The following is a 16701-nucleotide window of genomic DNA, read 5'->3' on the forward strand; positions in this document are numbered from 1 at the left end:
CTGCCTGTGTGATCATCATAATAATAATATCAGTAATAGTATTATGGGAAATAGCCATCAGAAATATAATAAAAGCATCATATTGAAGAAATATATTTTTAAACATTGTTGTCGAAGCACCCTCAAGTGCGTCCGAAATGGCACTATATTCCCTATGTCAAGGTAGACAACCTGTTCCTGGAGTGCCTCAGGTACTGCAGGATTTTGTTCCAACTAGGCACCACACCTGACCAACTGAGCTAATTGATCAATTCAGTGATTGCCTAAATTCAACACACCTGTGTTGTGGATCGCAGGGGTGTCCAACCCACCATAGGGCCCTGGTCAAAAGTAGTGCACTCTAAAGGGAATAGGGTGCCATTTGGAATACACAGTCTGACATGTTATATAGAAAAGGAGGAATGAGGAGAAGAAAAAACATCCCTGGTTAATTTTTCTAAATGTTTGTATTGTAATAATTACTATCTAGTGGGGATTTCTGTTAAGTTGGGTTTTAGACAAATGCAAACAGAGAAGAAAGGAGAGAGAGGAGAGGAAGGAGGGAGGAGAGAGGTCAAGAGAGAAAGGGATGAGAAGATGAGAGGAAAGAGAGAGGGGAGAAGAGGAGTGTTACCATGACGTCAGCATGTCTCCCTGGGGGACCAGTCAAATTTCGGGTAATCTAACTGGTCTGATACTGTCCATTTGTAGGCTGCTTCTGGTCCAACCCATCGGTTTCTGGAACCAATCAGAACAGTCAGAATGAGTTCGCGTTCTAGAAATCACCAGGGAGGGTGGCAAATCCATACGCATCATGGAGAAGAAATGTCAGTTGGTCGGAGCGATGTGAATAGGTAGCCAGGCAAGGGTAGGTAGGCTATCCATCCTTCTTCAATGCACTGATCAGACATGACTGGTCTGGTGGAATCCGTACTGAAGAATTCTTATGTTTAACTTGTATAGGAGAAGAAAAATACTTTATTATGGAAATGATGGAAATGTGTATTCTGCTGTACCCAACACACACACACACACACACACACTAGGTTGGAGAGGCTGGATCTGTCATAGAGGAGGAAGGATGCATTTTTCTGAATACTTATGGCAGGTACCCTACACATAGCCTAGGTGTTGTCTTAGTTGGGCTACATATTAATGTTATCATGTAATTACATAATTGTCCAATTTAAATGCAATATTCAGCTCAGAACTCACTTTCAGGATATCTGGGTAGGCCTAATATACTGTCTATGGAGATTTGTTTTGACGAGCTCTTGAAATCGATGGGCTTTTTAGGACGTTGTTTTGATGTTCTACGCTCACTCGGCCGTTCGCTCACATTCCGGATTTAAACTGGGGTGTATTCATTAAAAACCAAACGGAAATAAACGAGCAGAAACGGGGAGGGACTAACCTGAGAAACGCTCGTTTTCGTTGCAAAACATTGTGCTACGCTATGCACTTGTGAAGTCAACCCTGGCAGGTACTGTTTTACTCTCTCTTTCCTCTCCTCTCTCATCCCCTTCTCTCTTCACCTCTTTTATCTACTCACCTCCCCTATCTCCTTTCTTCTCTGCATTCGTTTAAAACCAAAGCGCCCAGTTTTAGTGATACAATAACACCACGTTTAGAAGCCAAACGTCGACGACATGAGTAACTTAGAGCCGACGCTATTCCATGGTATCTCTATCTGAACGTTCCAACACGTTCCATGCGTCTGAACTCGCCCAAATAATGTTTTTATACGCGGAAGTATAAGTGAAAGTAAAAATAGCTAAAGCTATACGAGCTCACTGCAATACGACGCGAGAAAGATTTTGGGGACAAGGTAAGGCTTTTCTAACAATAAATAACGGATTGTGAAACCAACACATGATGTGCTGTGCCCAGCCTTTGTCCTACTAACGTTACCTATTTATTTTTTTTACTATTAAATGCGAATTATTTGGCAAGTTTGTGACTATATACCCATGGAACATATACACAGTACAAAAAACATTAAAGACAACTGCTCTTTCCATGAGTTGGTCCTGCTGCCCCCCCTGGGTGTACGTTTTGGTTTTTGCCCTAGCACTACACAGATGATTAAAAAAAAAACAACTCATGATCAAACATAGATTATTTTAATCATCGTTTTTGCCGGAATTCTCCATTTCTAATATGTGTAAACACAAGTGCGGGATTTACTTCTGGGTTAACAGAGATTAACACATGCCCAATAACCATAGTTTAACTGTCATACATCATTTGTCGAACCCAATCAGAACCCCAAGTATAAGCTTGTTTTAACCCATTGTCATAGATACATTGACATTCAGTTGGTGTATGTTTTTTCAAAATAGAATATTTTTTAAAGAAAAATAAACCTACTCATTATTTGACTGTTCTACTATTGACTGACTATATACTATCTTCTAGATATCCTTCATGTTGGGATTTACCAGTGATGGGGCAGAATCCCACCCTGTGACATGGCTTGTACAAGGCAATCTGCTTTAGAGTACATTCAAAATGGAAGGAGACTTCTTGTTGAAAGGCTCCAGAATCTGTCCCTCATTGTGGAAAACCTGTTCCAGCGCAAGGTTCTTCAGGAGGAGGAAGTCAGTAAAATTCAGGCAGAAGTTGATCGTTTTGACCAAACCAGAAAAGTACTGGACTGGGTCACGGCCAAAGGAGAAGCTGCATGCTACGAGTTACTGATGATTCTAGACATCACAAGGAAGAGGACCTTAGACAATGCTGATTTACAGCAATGGATAAGCTGCTTCCCCTTCAAGGAAGACCCAAAGATGACAGACTACCTTGTTGGCAAGTGATATATTAGTGATATATTATATTATACAATTAGTATCCAGTACATAGTATACATTTTTTTTGTTGCGTTTCATTTAGCTTACTGTGTGCATCGGGTGGACAGGGTTTCTGTTGGCACAGTGCATTTACTCTCTCTTTTCCTTTGTATCATTATTTTAGGTTCAAACCCGTGTCACAGATATCAGTCACAGCTGAAATGTAAAGCTCGAAGGATCACAGAGGGTGCATGGAAACAAACCTGTAGTCTCCTACCAGAGAGATGTAGAAAGGAGGTGACTTTCTCTTACACTCCGCTTGTGTTAGATACAGACGTGCCTTCATCTCTCTCTAAAATCAAAATGAAGAGCAAAAGATGCAAGAAAGCTCGCCCTAAAAAGCTAAAGAGCTTCATCCCCATGGCCAAACAGGAAACATCCCCGGCTGACCTGCTTAAAACACCCAAGAGAAGGATAGTCTTAGTTGGAAAACCTGGAATTGGAAAGACAGCAGTCGCCCATCAAATGTTGAACCTCTGGGCAGAGGAAGATCATAGAGAACTAAATTACATGTTTTATTTTGATGTGAGAGACATTTCACCCAGCACGAATCCCATGAGACTGGAGGACCTTCTCTTTAACATGTACAGTGAGCCAGAAGAAAGTAGAGAAGAAGTGTTACAGGATATTAAGAAGAACTCTGAAAATGTTGTCATCATTTTTGATGGAATCACAGACCTCTCCTTTCATTCAGTAATAAAGAAACTTGTAGACAAGGACCTCCTCCCTGATGCAAAGATTGTGATCACATGCAGACCAGAGGTCCCATCAGGAGACTTCCTGACAGACTGGCCCTCGTTCCGAGTGGAGGTGAAAGGGTTTAGTAATGAGTCCATCCGGGCTTACTTAACAAAGATGCTAAGCGCTGAGCCTAACCCTACGCCAAACCATGACTCCTTGAGCAGTGTGTTAAACAACCTAGAGTTGTTCAGTCTGTGCCATGTCCCGATGTATGCATTGATGGTGGTTGCCTGCGTTTATTATTCTACCCCAGAGGCTTCTATGCAGCCATGGCCTACAACTAAGATGTACATCAACATCCTCCGTTACGGCATCCTAAAACACAGTGGCAAACAGATGAATGATCTTGACAAGTGTCTCATAGAAAACAGAGAAAAAATATTGTCTTTAGCAAAAATTGCTTTTGATGCGACACAGCAAAAAACAATGAACTTGACAGAACTGAGCTGCGAAGTAAGCAGTGTCCAGTTTTCTTTCTTGGGGGCGCTTATGATTATGGTCGAGCCCACAGTATCGGACACTTACTCTGCATTTCTCCATTACACAATGCAGGAGTTCTTTGGTGCCCTTTGGCTCTTACAGAATCCAGACAAAATCAGAGAGGTTCTACAGAAGTGCCAGACTGAAGAATGGAAACACACAAAACACATGGTTCCTTTCATGTGTGGGCTTCTGAATGAGAGGAATATTCGATTGGTAAATGGTCTAGTTCCAGCTCAACAGATGAAGAAGACGTCAGATTGGTTCTTCAAGGAAGTGGTGAACACATTTCTTCCACTTCAAACAAACCAAGATCATGCAGAAGGTGGTGCTCCTGAGTTTGAGATAGATATTTTGTTTTTATGTCAGTGCTTGTATGAATCTCAGTCTACTGAGGCCTGTTTGCTTCTTCTGGACAAACTGGACTACAATCTAGACCTGGATGAAGAACATCTTGATCCTCACCAGTGCTGTGCAGTCTCCTATATGATCAGTCAGTCTGCAGAGAGAAAGGTTGACTTGGACCTGAACAGCTGCACTGTGTCAGACCAAGGACTAAGGCTGATACTGGCCTCTCTGAAGAATGTCCGATATCTCAGGTAATATTTGTGTAATTTAGTTATCTAATGCACCAACTTATTTCCAATTAACTAGTCAAGAAATAAAAATTAGGATAAGGCAAACCTTATCCTAAAGTTTTTACATTTATATGTTGTATTCTCCTCCACTCAGATACTGAGTTATAAACACCTCTGTTTCATGCTACTTTGAAACTTTTGACGAATTTAATTATAATATACTCTATTTTAAAACCCTTTTCTGATCATAGATCTGACCCCTCAATGCTGTGTCAACTCTGGACAACTTTGCTGAGCGGTGAGGCAGACATTGACTTCACCAGCTTACTTGGTCTCTGTGGAAATGAGTTGCGCCTTCCATTCCTGGGTGAAAGACGAGTGTTTGAGAGAGCAGAAGAAGTGATGAAGCAGAGCCTAGAGAGGGTTAACCTCTGTCTCCACTGGGATCGGAGACCTCTTCTCGGTGAAACTCTCAGCAAGACCATTTTAAAGTGTTTACCATATATCAACAAACTCAAGTGAGTGTTTACACTGCCAGTATGTATTTATTCAATGTCTTTGTGACTATTAATTAATTTAAGTCAATTCAAAACATAGGTTGTCAATGCAAATAGGAACAATATCAAGAGGTTAATATCTAGACAAATAAGTCACTGCAACAATACAACAAGAGACACATGGCAACAGTATTTAGTCTGTAAAAGTGGCAGTCACTTTCTCCCTGTATTTACAGTATCTAAATGTAGACTTTCTTATGCTTTATGGTTCACAGTTTTACCCCACTACCAGATCAGAGAGAATCCCCTGAAAAACTAGAGAAAGAAGAGAAAGCAGTCCTACTAGATTTGTGTCTACAAGCAGGACTATATCACAGAGATATCACAGAGTTTGTTTGTAGCTTTCTGCATTAGCCTAATATGCTAAGTATACACATACTGTTTTGAAAAGATGCAATCTTACTTTGTAGTCTACGGAACAATTCAAGTGCATGATGAGTGTAGAGAGATAGTTGTACTTTATCTACTATAATGTAACAATTAGAAATTCATATCATCCCTCCAACACTTTCTTCACCTCTTTAATGTTAAACTGTTTGTGTAGGATTTCTCCACCACAGGATCAGATCGGATCCCCTGAAGAGTGGAGAAAGAGAGAGAAGACATTCCTACTGAATCTGTGTCTTCAAGCAGCCCTCCATGAGAGAGAAACCATACAAACAACTGTAGAGAAAGTGTTGTCACTGTCTGAAGTTTATCACGATCGGAAATGGGATCTCCTGCTGGATCTGTACTCGCATGTGAAGGACTATGAGACTCAAACAGGCAGGAGTGTCCTTCCAGCATTACAGCCAGTTTACCAGTCAGCTCCTGCTGTCTGGTCCATAGACCTCTCAGAGAGAAAGGTCTCCCTCCTCCTAGAAGTGCTGAAACTCCAATCAGAGAAGAAACCAGTAGAGCTGCGTGACTGGCCAGATGAAGAGAGTGAAGTGAGGAGTTTCCTTCAGTGTCTGCCCTACATCTCACAGCTGAGGTGAGTCTGAACAGTACAGTTGAAGGATTGTTGTAATGAGTATGATGGGAGACAGAGAGCTGGTTTTAAGCGCAGGGCGCAGCAGTTGTTTATTTAGTAAAGGACCACAGGAGGACAGGTAGAAGTTCATACACAGGGAATCCAAAAAGGTAACAGTACAGGCAGGGAAAAAGGATAATAGCGTAGTCCGGGAGATCAGACAAGAGGTTGATGACAGGAAATCTGACAGGCAAAAATACAGGCAGGGAATAGGCCAAAAACTATGATACACGGGAGGACTAATATGGAACTAAACAGCGCTCCGAATAGAATGTGTACAAAAACAAACAATACCTCACAATGATGGGGTGCAATGAACTGAACTAAATAGTGTGTGTAAATGACATACAGGTGTGTGAACAGGTGATCAGAATTCAGGTGATTGGGATCTGGAGAGTGAGCTGCGTTCAGGGGACTATGTGTTTGAGAGTGTGAGCTGGAAGCAGACGTTACAATTGTTGTCTGTCCCTGTATTCCCCATTTTAAAAAAGGAAGTTTGTTCGTAACAACCTAATATGCTAAACATACACATACTGTTTTGAAAAGATGCAGTCTTACTTTGTGGTCATGATTATAAGGAACGATTGAAGTGGATGATGAGTTTAGAAAGAGAGTCATGTTATTTTACCCACCGTAATGTGACCATCGGTAATGCATATTATATCTCACACATATTCATCTATTTGTTGTGAAACTCTTCATGCAGTTTTACTTCACCACAATATCAGATCGGATCCCCTGAAGAGTGGAGAAAAAGAGAGAAGACATTCCTACTGAATCTGTGTCTTCAAGCAGCCCTCCATGAGAGAGAAACCATACAAACAACTGTAGAGAATGTGTTTTCATTGTCTAAAGTTTATCACGATCAGAAATGTGATTTCCTGCTGGATCTGTACTCACATGTGAAGGACTATGAGACTCAAACAGGCAGGAGTGTCCTTCCAGCATTACAGCCAGTTTACCAGTCAGCTCCAGTCTGGTACATAGACCTCAGAAAGAGAAAGGTCTCCCTCCTCCTAGAAGTGCTGAAACTCCAACCAGAGAAGAAACCAGTAGAGCTACGTGACTGGTCAGATGAAGAGAGTGAAGTGAGGAGTTTCCTTCAGTGTCTGCTCTACATCTCACAGCTGAGGTGAGTCTGAACATGTGTGGTGGTTAGTGATTATGTGATGCTATTGGTTACTGTCTTTTAGAAACCTGGTAAATAGAAAAGTTCAAATGTTGGTGAATCTGGTAACATTTATCCTCAGATATCCTGAATGAACATGTTGCATTAAGAAATGTCACACATAGATATTTTTAATTTCTCAAAAATTATTTATTTTTTCATAAAACAAAAGCACATTATGTAAATGTATAACTACTCATATATTTTTTAGTGATGACTGGTTTCATGTGTCCATCCATGTCTGAATCAGCTGTTACTGTCCTTGTTGCAGTTTCTATCCATCGTGGTCTGATAACTCAAAGCTGATCAAGTTCCTGGTGGGTCTCCTGTCTCAAGCAGCAGAGTGGGAGGAGCAGTCAGGAGAGAAGACACTGAAGCTGCTATCATCAGTGTGTACTTACAGAACTTTCCCTCTCTGTGACTGGGATGATTATGATAAGTGGTTTCAATGTGATTTCCTGCTGGATCTGTACTCACATGTGAAGGAGTATGAGACTCAAACAGGCAGGAGTGTCCTTCCAGCATTACAGCCAATTTACCAGTCAGCTGCTCCAGTCTGGTCCATAGACCTCAGAAAGAGAAAGGTCTCCCTCCTCCTAGAAGTGCTGAAACTCCAACCAGAGAAGAAACCAGTAGAGCTGTGGGACTGGTCAGATGAAGAGAGTGAAGTGAGGAGTTTCCTTCAGTGTCTGCCCTACATCTCACAGCTGAGGTGAGTCTGAACAGTACAGTTGAAGGATTGTTGTAATGAGTATGATGGGAGACAGAGAGCTGGTTTTAAGCGCAGGGCGCAGCAGTTGTTTATTTAGTAAAGGACCACAGGAGGACAGGTAGAAGTTCATACACAGGGAATCCAAAAAGGTAACAGTACAGGCAGGGAAAAAGGATAATAGCGTAGTCCGGGAGATCAGACAAGAGGTTGATGACAGGAAATCTGACAGGCAAAAATACAGGCAGGGAATAGGCCAAAAAAACATTGTTAGTGAGGATGGGCAAAAACTACGATACACGGGAGGACTAATATGGAACTAAACAGCGCTCCAAATAGAATGTGTACAGAAACAAACAATACCTCACAATGATGGGGTGCAATGAACTGAACTAAATAGTGTGTGTAAATGACATACAGGTGTGTGAACAGGTGATCAGAATTCAGGTGATTGGGATCTGGAAAGTGAGCTGCGTTCAGGGGACTATGTGTTTGAGAGTGTGAGCTGGAAGCAGACGTTACAATTGTTGTCTGTCCCTGTATTCCCCATTTTAAAAAAGGAAGTTTGTTCGTAACAACCTAATATGCTAAACATACACATACTGTTTTGAAAAGATGCAGTCTTACTTTGTGGTCATGATTATAAGGAACGATTGAAGTGGATGATGAGTTTAGAAAGAGAGTCATGTTATTTTACCCACCGTAATGTGACCATCGGTAATGCATATTATATCTCACACATATTCATCTATTTGTTGTGAAACTCTTCATGCAGTTTTACTTCACCACAATATCAGATCGGATCCCCTGAAGAGTGGAGAAAAAGAGAGAAGACATTCCTACTGAATCTGTGTCTTCAAGCAGCCCTCCATGAGAGAGAAACCATACAAACAACTGTAGAGAATGTGTTTTCATTGTCTAAAGTTTATCACGATCAGAAATGTGATTTCCTGCTGGATCTGTACTCACATGTGAAGGACTATGAGACTCAAACAGGCAGGAGTGTCCTTCCAGCATTACAGCCAGTTTACCAGTCAGCTGCTCCAGTCTGGTCCATAGACCTCAGAAAGAGAAAGGTCTCCCTCCTCCTAGAAGTGCTGAAACTCCAACCAGAGAAGAAACCAGTAGAGCTACGTGACTGGTCAGATGAAGAGGGTGAAGTGAGGAGTTTCCTTCAGTGTCTGCTCTACATCTCACAGCTGAGGTGAGTCTGAACATGTGTGGTGGTTAGTGATTATGTGATGCTATTGGTTACTGTCTTTTAGAAACCTGGTAAATATAAAAGTTCAAATGTTGGTGAATCTGGTAACATTTATCCTCAGATATCCTGAATGAACATGTTGCATTAAGAAATGTCACACATAGATATTTTTAATTTCTCAAAAATTCTATATTTTTTTCATAAAACAAAAGCACATTATGTAAATGTATAACTACTTCATATATCTTTTAGCGATGACTGGTTTCATGTGTCCATCCATGTCTGAATCAGCTGTTACTGTCCTTGTTGCAGTTTCTATCCATCGTGGTCTGATAACTCAAAGCCGATCAAGTTCCTGGTGGGTCTCCTGTCTCAAGCAGCAGAGTGGGAGGAGCAGCCAGGAGAGAAGACACTGAAGCTGCTATCATCAGTGTGTACTTACAGAACTTTCCCTCTCTATGACAGGGATGTTTATAAGTGGTTTCAATGTGATTTCCTGCTGCAACTGTGCTCACATGTGAAGGACTATGAGACTCAAACAGGCAGGAGTGTCCTTCCAGCATTACAGCCAATTTACCAGTCAGCTCCTGCAGTCTGGTCCATAGACCTCTCAGAGAGAAAGGTCTCCCTCCTCCTAGAAGTGCTGAAACTCCAACCAGAGAAGAAACCAGTAGAGCTGGAAGGCTGGTCAGATGAAGAGAGTGAAGTGAGGAGTTTCCTTCAGTGTCTGCCCTACATCTCACAGCTGAGGTGAGTCTGAACATGTGTGGTGGTTAGTGATTATGTGATGCTATTGGTTACTGTCTTTTAGAAACCTGGTAAATAGAAAAGTTCAAATGTTGGTGAATCTGGTAACATTTATCCTCAGATTTCCTGAATGAACATGTTGCATTAAGAAATGTCTCATGTAGATATTTTTAATTTCTCTAAGATTATATATTTTTTCATAAAACAAAAGCACATTATGTAAATGTATAACTACTTCATATATCTTTTAGCGATGACTGGTTTCATGTGTCCATCCATGTCTGAATCAGCTGTTACTGTCCTTGTTGCAGTTTCTATCCATCGTGGTCTGATAACTCAAATCCGATCAAGTTCCTGGTGGATCTCCTGTCTCAAGCAGCAGAGTGGGAGGAGCAGTCAGGAGAGAAGACACTGAAGCTGCTATCATCAGTGTGTACTTACAGCACTTTCCCTCTCTATGACAGGGATGATTATGATAAGTGGTTTCAATGTGATTTCCTGCTGGATCTGTGTTCACATGTGAAGGACAATGAGACTCAAACAGGCAGGAGTGTCCTTCCAGCATTACAGCCAGTTTACCAGTCAGCTGCTCCAGTCTGGTCCATAGACCTCAGAAAGAGAAAGGTCTCCCTCCTCCTAGAAGTGCTGAAACTCCAACCAGAGAAGAAACCAGTAGAGCTGTGGGACTGGTCAGATGAAGAGAGTGAAGTGAGGAGTTTCCTTCAGTGTCTGCCCTACATCTCACAGCTCAGGTGAGTCTGAACATGTGTGGTGGTTAGTGATTATGTGATGCTATTGGTTACTGTCTTTTAGAAACCTGGTAAATATAAAAGTTCAAATGTTGGTGAATCTGGTTACATTTATCCTCAGATATCCTGAATGAACATGTTGCATTAAGAAATGTCATACAGATATTTTGAATTTCTCTAAAATTATATATTTTTTCATAAAACAAAAGCACATTATGTAAATGTATAACTACTCATATATTTTTTAGTGATGACTGGTTTCATGTGTCCATCCATGTCTGAATCAGCTGTTACTGTCCTTGTTGCAGTTTCTATCCATCGTGGTCTGATAACTCAAAGCTGATCAAGTTCCTGGTGGGTCTCCTGTCTCAAGCAGCAGAGTGGGAGGAGCAGTCAGGAGAGAAGACACTGAAGCTGCTATCATCAGTGTGTACTTACAGAACTTTCCCTCTCTGTGACTGGGATGATGACCATAAGTGGTTTCAATGTGATTTCCTGCTGGATCTGTACTCACATGTGAAGGACTATGAGACTCAAACAGGCAGGAGTGTCCTTCCAGCATTACAGCCAGTTTACCAGTCAGCTCCAGTCTGGTACATAGACCTCTCAGAGAGAAAGGTCTCCCTCCTCCTAGAAGTGCTGAAACTCCAACCAGAGAAGAAACCAGTAGAGCTGGAAGGCTGGTCAGATGAAGAGGGTGAAGTGAGGAGTTTCCTTCAGTGTCTGCCCTACATCTCACAGCTGAGGTGAGTCTGAACATGTGTGGTGGTTAGTGATTATGTGATGCTAATAGTGATGTGTCTTCATGAAATCTTGTAACATGAAACCTCAATGTTTACTCAGAATACCTGATCTATAAAACTCAGATCACATTATGTCATGGCATATTATGGAACTTTCTCTGTAACATCACATGGTTTTACTTTTCCATATGACAGTTCAATATTCATGTATTCTAAATGTCGTTTGATTTCATGTGTCCCTCATGTTTTGCTGTTTCAGCTGTGATTCTGACAGGTTCTTCCAGCGTGTGTGTGAATCCATCCCTGTGAGGTCCAGAGAGGATGCCCAGCAGTTGGCCTCTCTCCTCCAGGCCTTGGGCTCCACCATGTCACTGGGAGGACAGTTACCCAGGAAAACATGCAGGTCTGTGGGGAGAGTCCTAGGCCTCTGTGCCTCCAGAGTGGACCTCACTCTCACCCCCAGCCAGATCTCTCTGATAGGAGCCTCGCTTCTCTTCACACATGTGTCACAGCTACACAAGCTCAGGTATGTTTTGTAAGCTAGATTTTACAGGTCTATTAATTAGTTTGATTTCTTATTGAGCATTTTATCTGAGAAGGTTTCTCTGTTTAAAAGTGGCTTGAGTTAGGTTTTTTCATTCCAGGCTGAATGTGGGCATGGCAGTGAGACTGGCCAGACCGGCTAGGAGGACAGGGAGAGGGGGTCCTCCACTGACTGTCCCAGAACTCTCCCTGGTCCTGAAGAGCAGCCAGCCACCAGAGAGAGTGTTATCCAGAGCTCTGAGTAGTGTGGCGTCCCTGCTGAGACTCTGGAGGGTGCAGTGTCTGGACCTGACTGACTTCTGGATCCAGGGTCACTCTCTCATCACACTGCTGTGTCACCAGGACCCTCTCACACTCAGGTCAGTTTGAAGCTGATGTTTATTAAAGTAGAAATAGGTAGAACTTATACTTGTGTTTTTATTTATATCTGTGTTCATTTCTGACTGCCTATATGTTCCAACCTCCTAGACTGAACTCAGACACTCTGCAGCAGCTGGCTGTATTTGTGTATGAAGCTCAGGACATGGACTTGACTCAGTGGTTCCTGGAGAAGGTTGGTGGAGACCTGACCTCCTGCAGGCTGGACTGGGACGTGCTTCTCTCTCTGCTGCAGCATTCAACCCACAACATCACAGTGGACCTCAGGAAGAACAGGCTTCTAGAGAAGAACATCTCAGATCTTCTCCCCTTTCTGGGAAGGGTTATATTCAAGAGGTGACTGAACTTCATTTTCTATTTAAATACTTTTTTAGAAAGAATAACACAAATATTTTACCCAGTGACATTGTTTTGAGTTACATTTACATTTACGTCATTTAGCAGACGCTCTTATCCAGAGCGACTTACCCTGTATTATCATTAGGGTTATATGCAATAGTTGTTTGATCTTTATTTATTGATATTGTTATTGATGTTGATAGACTGTTAATGTTCTACCCAGCTAGTTGTTGCTATGTGAGTTGTCCTTTTTAAAACCTTAACATAACCATGACAATCCATTCTACATCCAATCTTCTTTCTGAAGGCTCAGTTCCAGCTTTGTGAAGTCCACCATCAGACAGATCTATGACAGTAGAGACAGTGACTGTGTGTCCAGTTTGTTGAGGTCTTCAGACCATTGGATCAACCTGAACAGCAGAGAGCTGGACAGAGTGGACTGTACTGCTCTGTGTTTCACCCTGCAGCACAGCCACCAAGTCAAAGTCAACCTGCTGTGGACCTCCATACCACCGGGGGAGATAGAGAGCATCCTGCCTCTTCTGGACAGAGTCTCCCAACTCAGGTTTAGTTGGCACTCTTTGACCATTTTAGAATGGATAGAACTATGGTGCTTTACACTGTCTGACTCTGATTTTAACCACTAACCCTAACCTTAGTGTAATGCACTTACCTTACCCTCAGGGGTGGAATTGAAAGGGAACACATGGGAGTTGACATGATAAACAGAGTTGTAGTGTGTTTTATCAGTGTTTTATTGTGTGCTGGTGTGTAAATAAGCCTGTCTCTGTCTCTCTCTCTCCTGCTGTAGTGTTGACAGGAAGCTGTTGCTGAGTTTCCTCCACTCCTGCACTGCCTCTCAGATCCTACAGGGGGCACTATCACCACCACCAACGATAACAACAACAGCAGCAGAGCTGCTCAGGGCTCTGCAGCACAGGTTGGACTTCTCCTGCTCCTCCGCTGTGGACCTGTCAGCTCACGACCAGGGGGAGGCGCTGTGTCTGACCACTGACCACTGTAGGGCCATAAACTCTGTTCTGAAGCAGAGCCAACACAGCACACGGCTGGTTCAGAACCCGACCTGGAACCGACCCCAGCCCCAGGTGCAGCTCATCCTAAAAGACTGTGAGGTGGAGGACGGAGCACTGAGAGAGCTGCTTCCCATCTTGCGTATTGTCAAGCTGAGGTTAGACACACAAGGACAAACTAGTTTATAAAAGTAGGAGTTAGAGCTGTCTCATAATGTTATCTCTGGTTATTGTTCCCTCAGTCTCAGCAAAGCTCTGCTACTTCAGCTGCTGGACCATGTGTGTGAAGGGATTGAAGAGGGGGTTCTGAAGCACGCAGAGTCCCTGTGCAGAGCCCTGGATGGGGAGCTGGACCTCAGTAAGACCAGGCTGAACCAGAAGGCCTGTGGATCTCTGGCCCTGGTTCTGGAACACTCAGAGGGGCTGTCAGAACTGGACCTCAGCCACTGCCAACTCACAGACTGCCATCTACAGCCCCTGCTCACACACCTACACAAAGTTGAAGTCCTGGAGTGAGTGGGTTTCACTCTGTGTGTGTGTGTGTGTGTGTGTGTGTGTGTGTGTGTGTGTGTGTGTGTCCATGTGACTACATGACAAATGTCTGATCCTTCATTCTCTTCCTGTCTCTGTATTGTAGCCTGAGTCACAATGACATCACTGATGCTCTGACCGACAGAATACTCCAATTGGTCTCTACCAACACTTCAATATGCACCGTACGGTGAGTGTGTGTGATGTCAGTTTGTCTGTACACGTGAGATCATATGGTCTCTTTTTCTGGGTGCAACTATTTAATGATGGTGATCTGTAGTTTAATGTTCTAAAAATAATAATAGTGATGATGATGATGATGATAGTGCTCTTCTCTACAGGCTCTTCAACAACAGAATCAACGACAGAAGTCCGTTCCTGACAGACAAGAGGTTTGAGATCTGGTGAAGCAGCATCAGGTCCAAGTCCAGACACAGGAAGAGAAGATGGATGTTGAGGAAGAGAAGATGGATGTTGAGGAAGAGAAGATGGATGTTGAGGAAGAGAAGATGGATGTTGAGGAAGAGAAGATGGATGTTGAGGAAGAGAAGATGGATGTTGAGGAAGAGAAGATGGATGTTGAGCAAGAGAAGATGGATGTTGAGGAAGAGAAGATGGATGTTGAGGAAGAGAAGATGGATGTTGAGGAAGAGAAGATGGATGTTGAGGAAGAGAAGATGGATGTTGAGCAAGAGAAGATGGATGTTGGAGATGGGTGTAGTAGCTACGAAGCCTCGGCAGGGTGAGACTAGAGGGACTTTTCTGACCAGCATCCCATCAACCTTGACCCTAACTGTAACCTAATTTTAACCAATTCTTAAATATTGATTTGCATGTCAGCCACATCCCCTTAGTTTTTAGCTGACCTCATCATCGTGTCAGACGAACGGCAAGTGATTTTGGGACTAAGGTATTGTAAAAATAGTCGAGACTCCAGAACTCTGGAATGTTCTGAGTGTAATGGATAGGAATGTGTAGTTTTATTGACCTCTTACATGGTTCTTAAAAACACAGGAACGTGTAGTATAACGTTTTTGGAGCTTTACTTAACTTGATGATTTTTGTGATCAGTCAATTTGTGAAATTCCTTCAGAAGGAATAGATTGTATATGCATTTCTATAGTGTAGTATTTATCAGGTGGATGTGAATGTGTTCTACAGTTGCAGTGGGAGACTTAATACATGAGTGTTTTGTTGCAGGTCAACTGCATGGTATTGTGTTACTCAGGCTAGCCTTGTTGAGAACCAAGCTTCCCTATTCAGGAAGCAAGAGGTGTGTTGAGTTCGCTTGAACGTTTGCTACGTTGTGCAACGGTTTGTACTGAATGACACGTTTCCCCAAAATGTTCTTGAACAGACTTCGAGGTACGTTTGGTGGGTGTGGCGAGGTGTGGCTTGAAGCAATGAGTGACGTATTTTTATTTTTAAAGGGCAGTGGCCATGCTTGACAGCATTCTCCAACCCACAACCCAACCCTTCCCCATTTTTCAACTGGTTGTTCAGTACAGCACCGTTTCCGTACAATTTAACCTTTTCAGAACGTAAAAACATACTGATCGCAGCCCTGGTGAAGTCCATGGCAGAAAGTAACTACAAGTGTGGTGGAAACCATTGATGCCTCGCAACACGTCAAACCAATCAATTGCCTTGCTTTGGGCGAGCACTGAAGGTGCCCACTAGTGCCGTAGGAGCAACAGTGTGAGAGGATGCCCAGGAAGTTGCTGAGGTATAACATAGCCTTTATGTACACACACCATAACAAAATGTATTTAGTAGAGCAGTTGTAATACCTTCATCGACTTGTGAAGAACATTACACGCAGCTTCCTTTTTAGGGGCATGTGGGGGAGGTTTCTTAAAATATAACATCCAATCAAAATGTAGCTGCTGGAACCCAGCAAACCATTCTAACTGTTTTGGCTGATACAAAATTCTCCAGACCTCCAAAGGAGGCATGACAACAATGTGATTTTGGAGGTATGGCTACATGAGACTAGTACAAGCCTTTCTCATATCAAAACAAACTATAAGAAATAATACATGAATATTTTGTGTTTTTAATAAATGTACCTTGAGGCCCATGATTGGTTTTTGACTGTGTTCTCTTCAGGTTGAAATCATTACTAGTAAATCCTAAATAATCTTTTTCGAGTTAATGCTGGTATTAAAGCGATCCCATCCCATGTGTATTTATTTTCATGAGAATTTAAGTTGAGAGCTTAGCACTATGGACCAGCAGACGGGGTTGATTCAGAGAGCCTTGACTGGGGTTGGAACCTACAACCATGCTTCAGAGAGCCTTGACTGGGGTTGGAACCTACAACCATGCTTCAGAGAGCCTTGACTGCAGTTAGAACCTTCACAATG

At 42.5% G+C, this 16701-nt stretch overlaps 1 protein-coding gene across 2 annotated transcripts; it reads left to right on the forward strand.

The window, feature by feature from the left end:
- Window positions 1–1733: 1733 nt before the first annotated feature.
- LOC115191703 (uncharacterized) lies at window positions 1734–16415 on the forward strand. Of its 2 annotated transcripts, XM_029749549.1 has the most exons (20): window positions 1734–1807; window positions 2398–2787; window positions 2953–4648; window positions 4879–5145; window positions 5400–5513; window positions 5729–6157; window positions 6903–7328; window positions 7636–7843; window positions 9045–9277; window positions 9587–10024; window positions 10333–10773; window positions 11079–11516; window positions 11773–12039; window positions 12158–12415; window positions 12525–12770; window positions 13081–13338; window positions 13585–13962; window positions 14047–14316; window positions 14442–14525; window positions 14677–16415. In XM_029749549.1, exons 2-20 carry the CDS (start codon window positions 2451–2453, stop codon window positions 14741–14743), a joined length of 6855 nt encoding a protein of 2284 aa, XP_029605409.1. In that variant the 5' UTR covers window positions 1734–1807; window positions 2398–2450; the 3' UTR covers window positions 14744–16415. The 2 variants fall into 2 exon arrangements, with proteins under 2 accessions (XP_029605409.1, XP_029605410.1); XM_029749550.1 differs by lacking the exon at window positions 7636–7843 and having other exon boundaries at window positions 8849–9277.
- Window positions 16416–16701: the final 286 nt, after the last annotated feature.

The sequence above is a fragment of the Salmo trutta genome, chromosome 4 (genome assembly GCF_901001165.1).
Source record: "Salmo trutta chromosome 4, fSalTru1.1, whole genome shotgun sequence".
NCBI classification, from domain to species: domain Eukaryota; kingdom Metazoa; phylum Chordata; class Actinopteri; order Salmoniformes; family Salmonidae; genus Salmo; species Salmo trutta.

Bases quoted from the DNA above. Each gene is read 5' to 3' on its own strand.
- LOC115191703 (XM_029749549.1), top strand. From the start codon at position 2,451: ATGGCTTGTACAAGGCAATCTGCTTTAGAGTACATTCAAAATGGAAGG. The intron at 6,158-6,902 runs GTGAGTCTGAAC...CTCTTCATGCAG, and splicing joins CCCTACATCTCACAGCTGAG to TTTTACTTCACCACAATATC. The intron at 10,025-10,332 runs GTGAGTCTGAAC...TCCTTGTTGCAG, and splicing joins CCCTACATCTCACAGCTGAG to TTTCTATCCATCGTGGTCTG.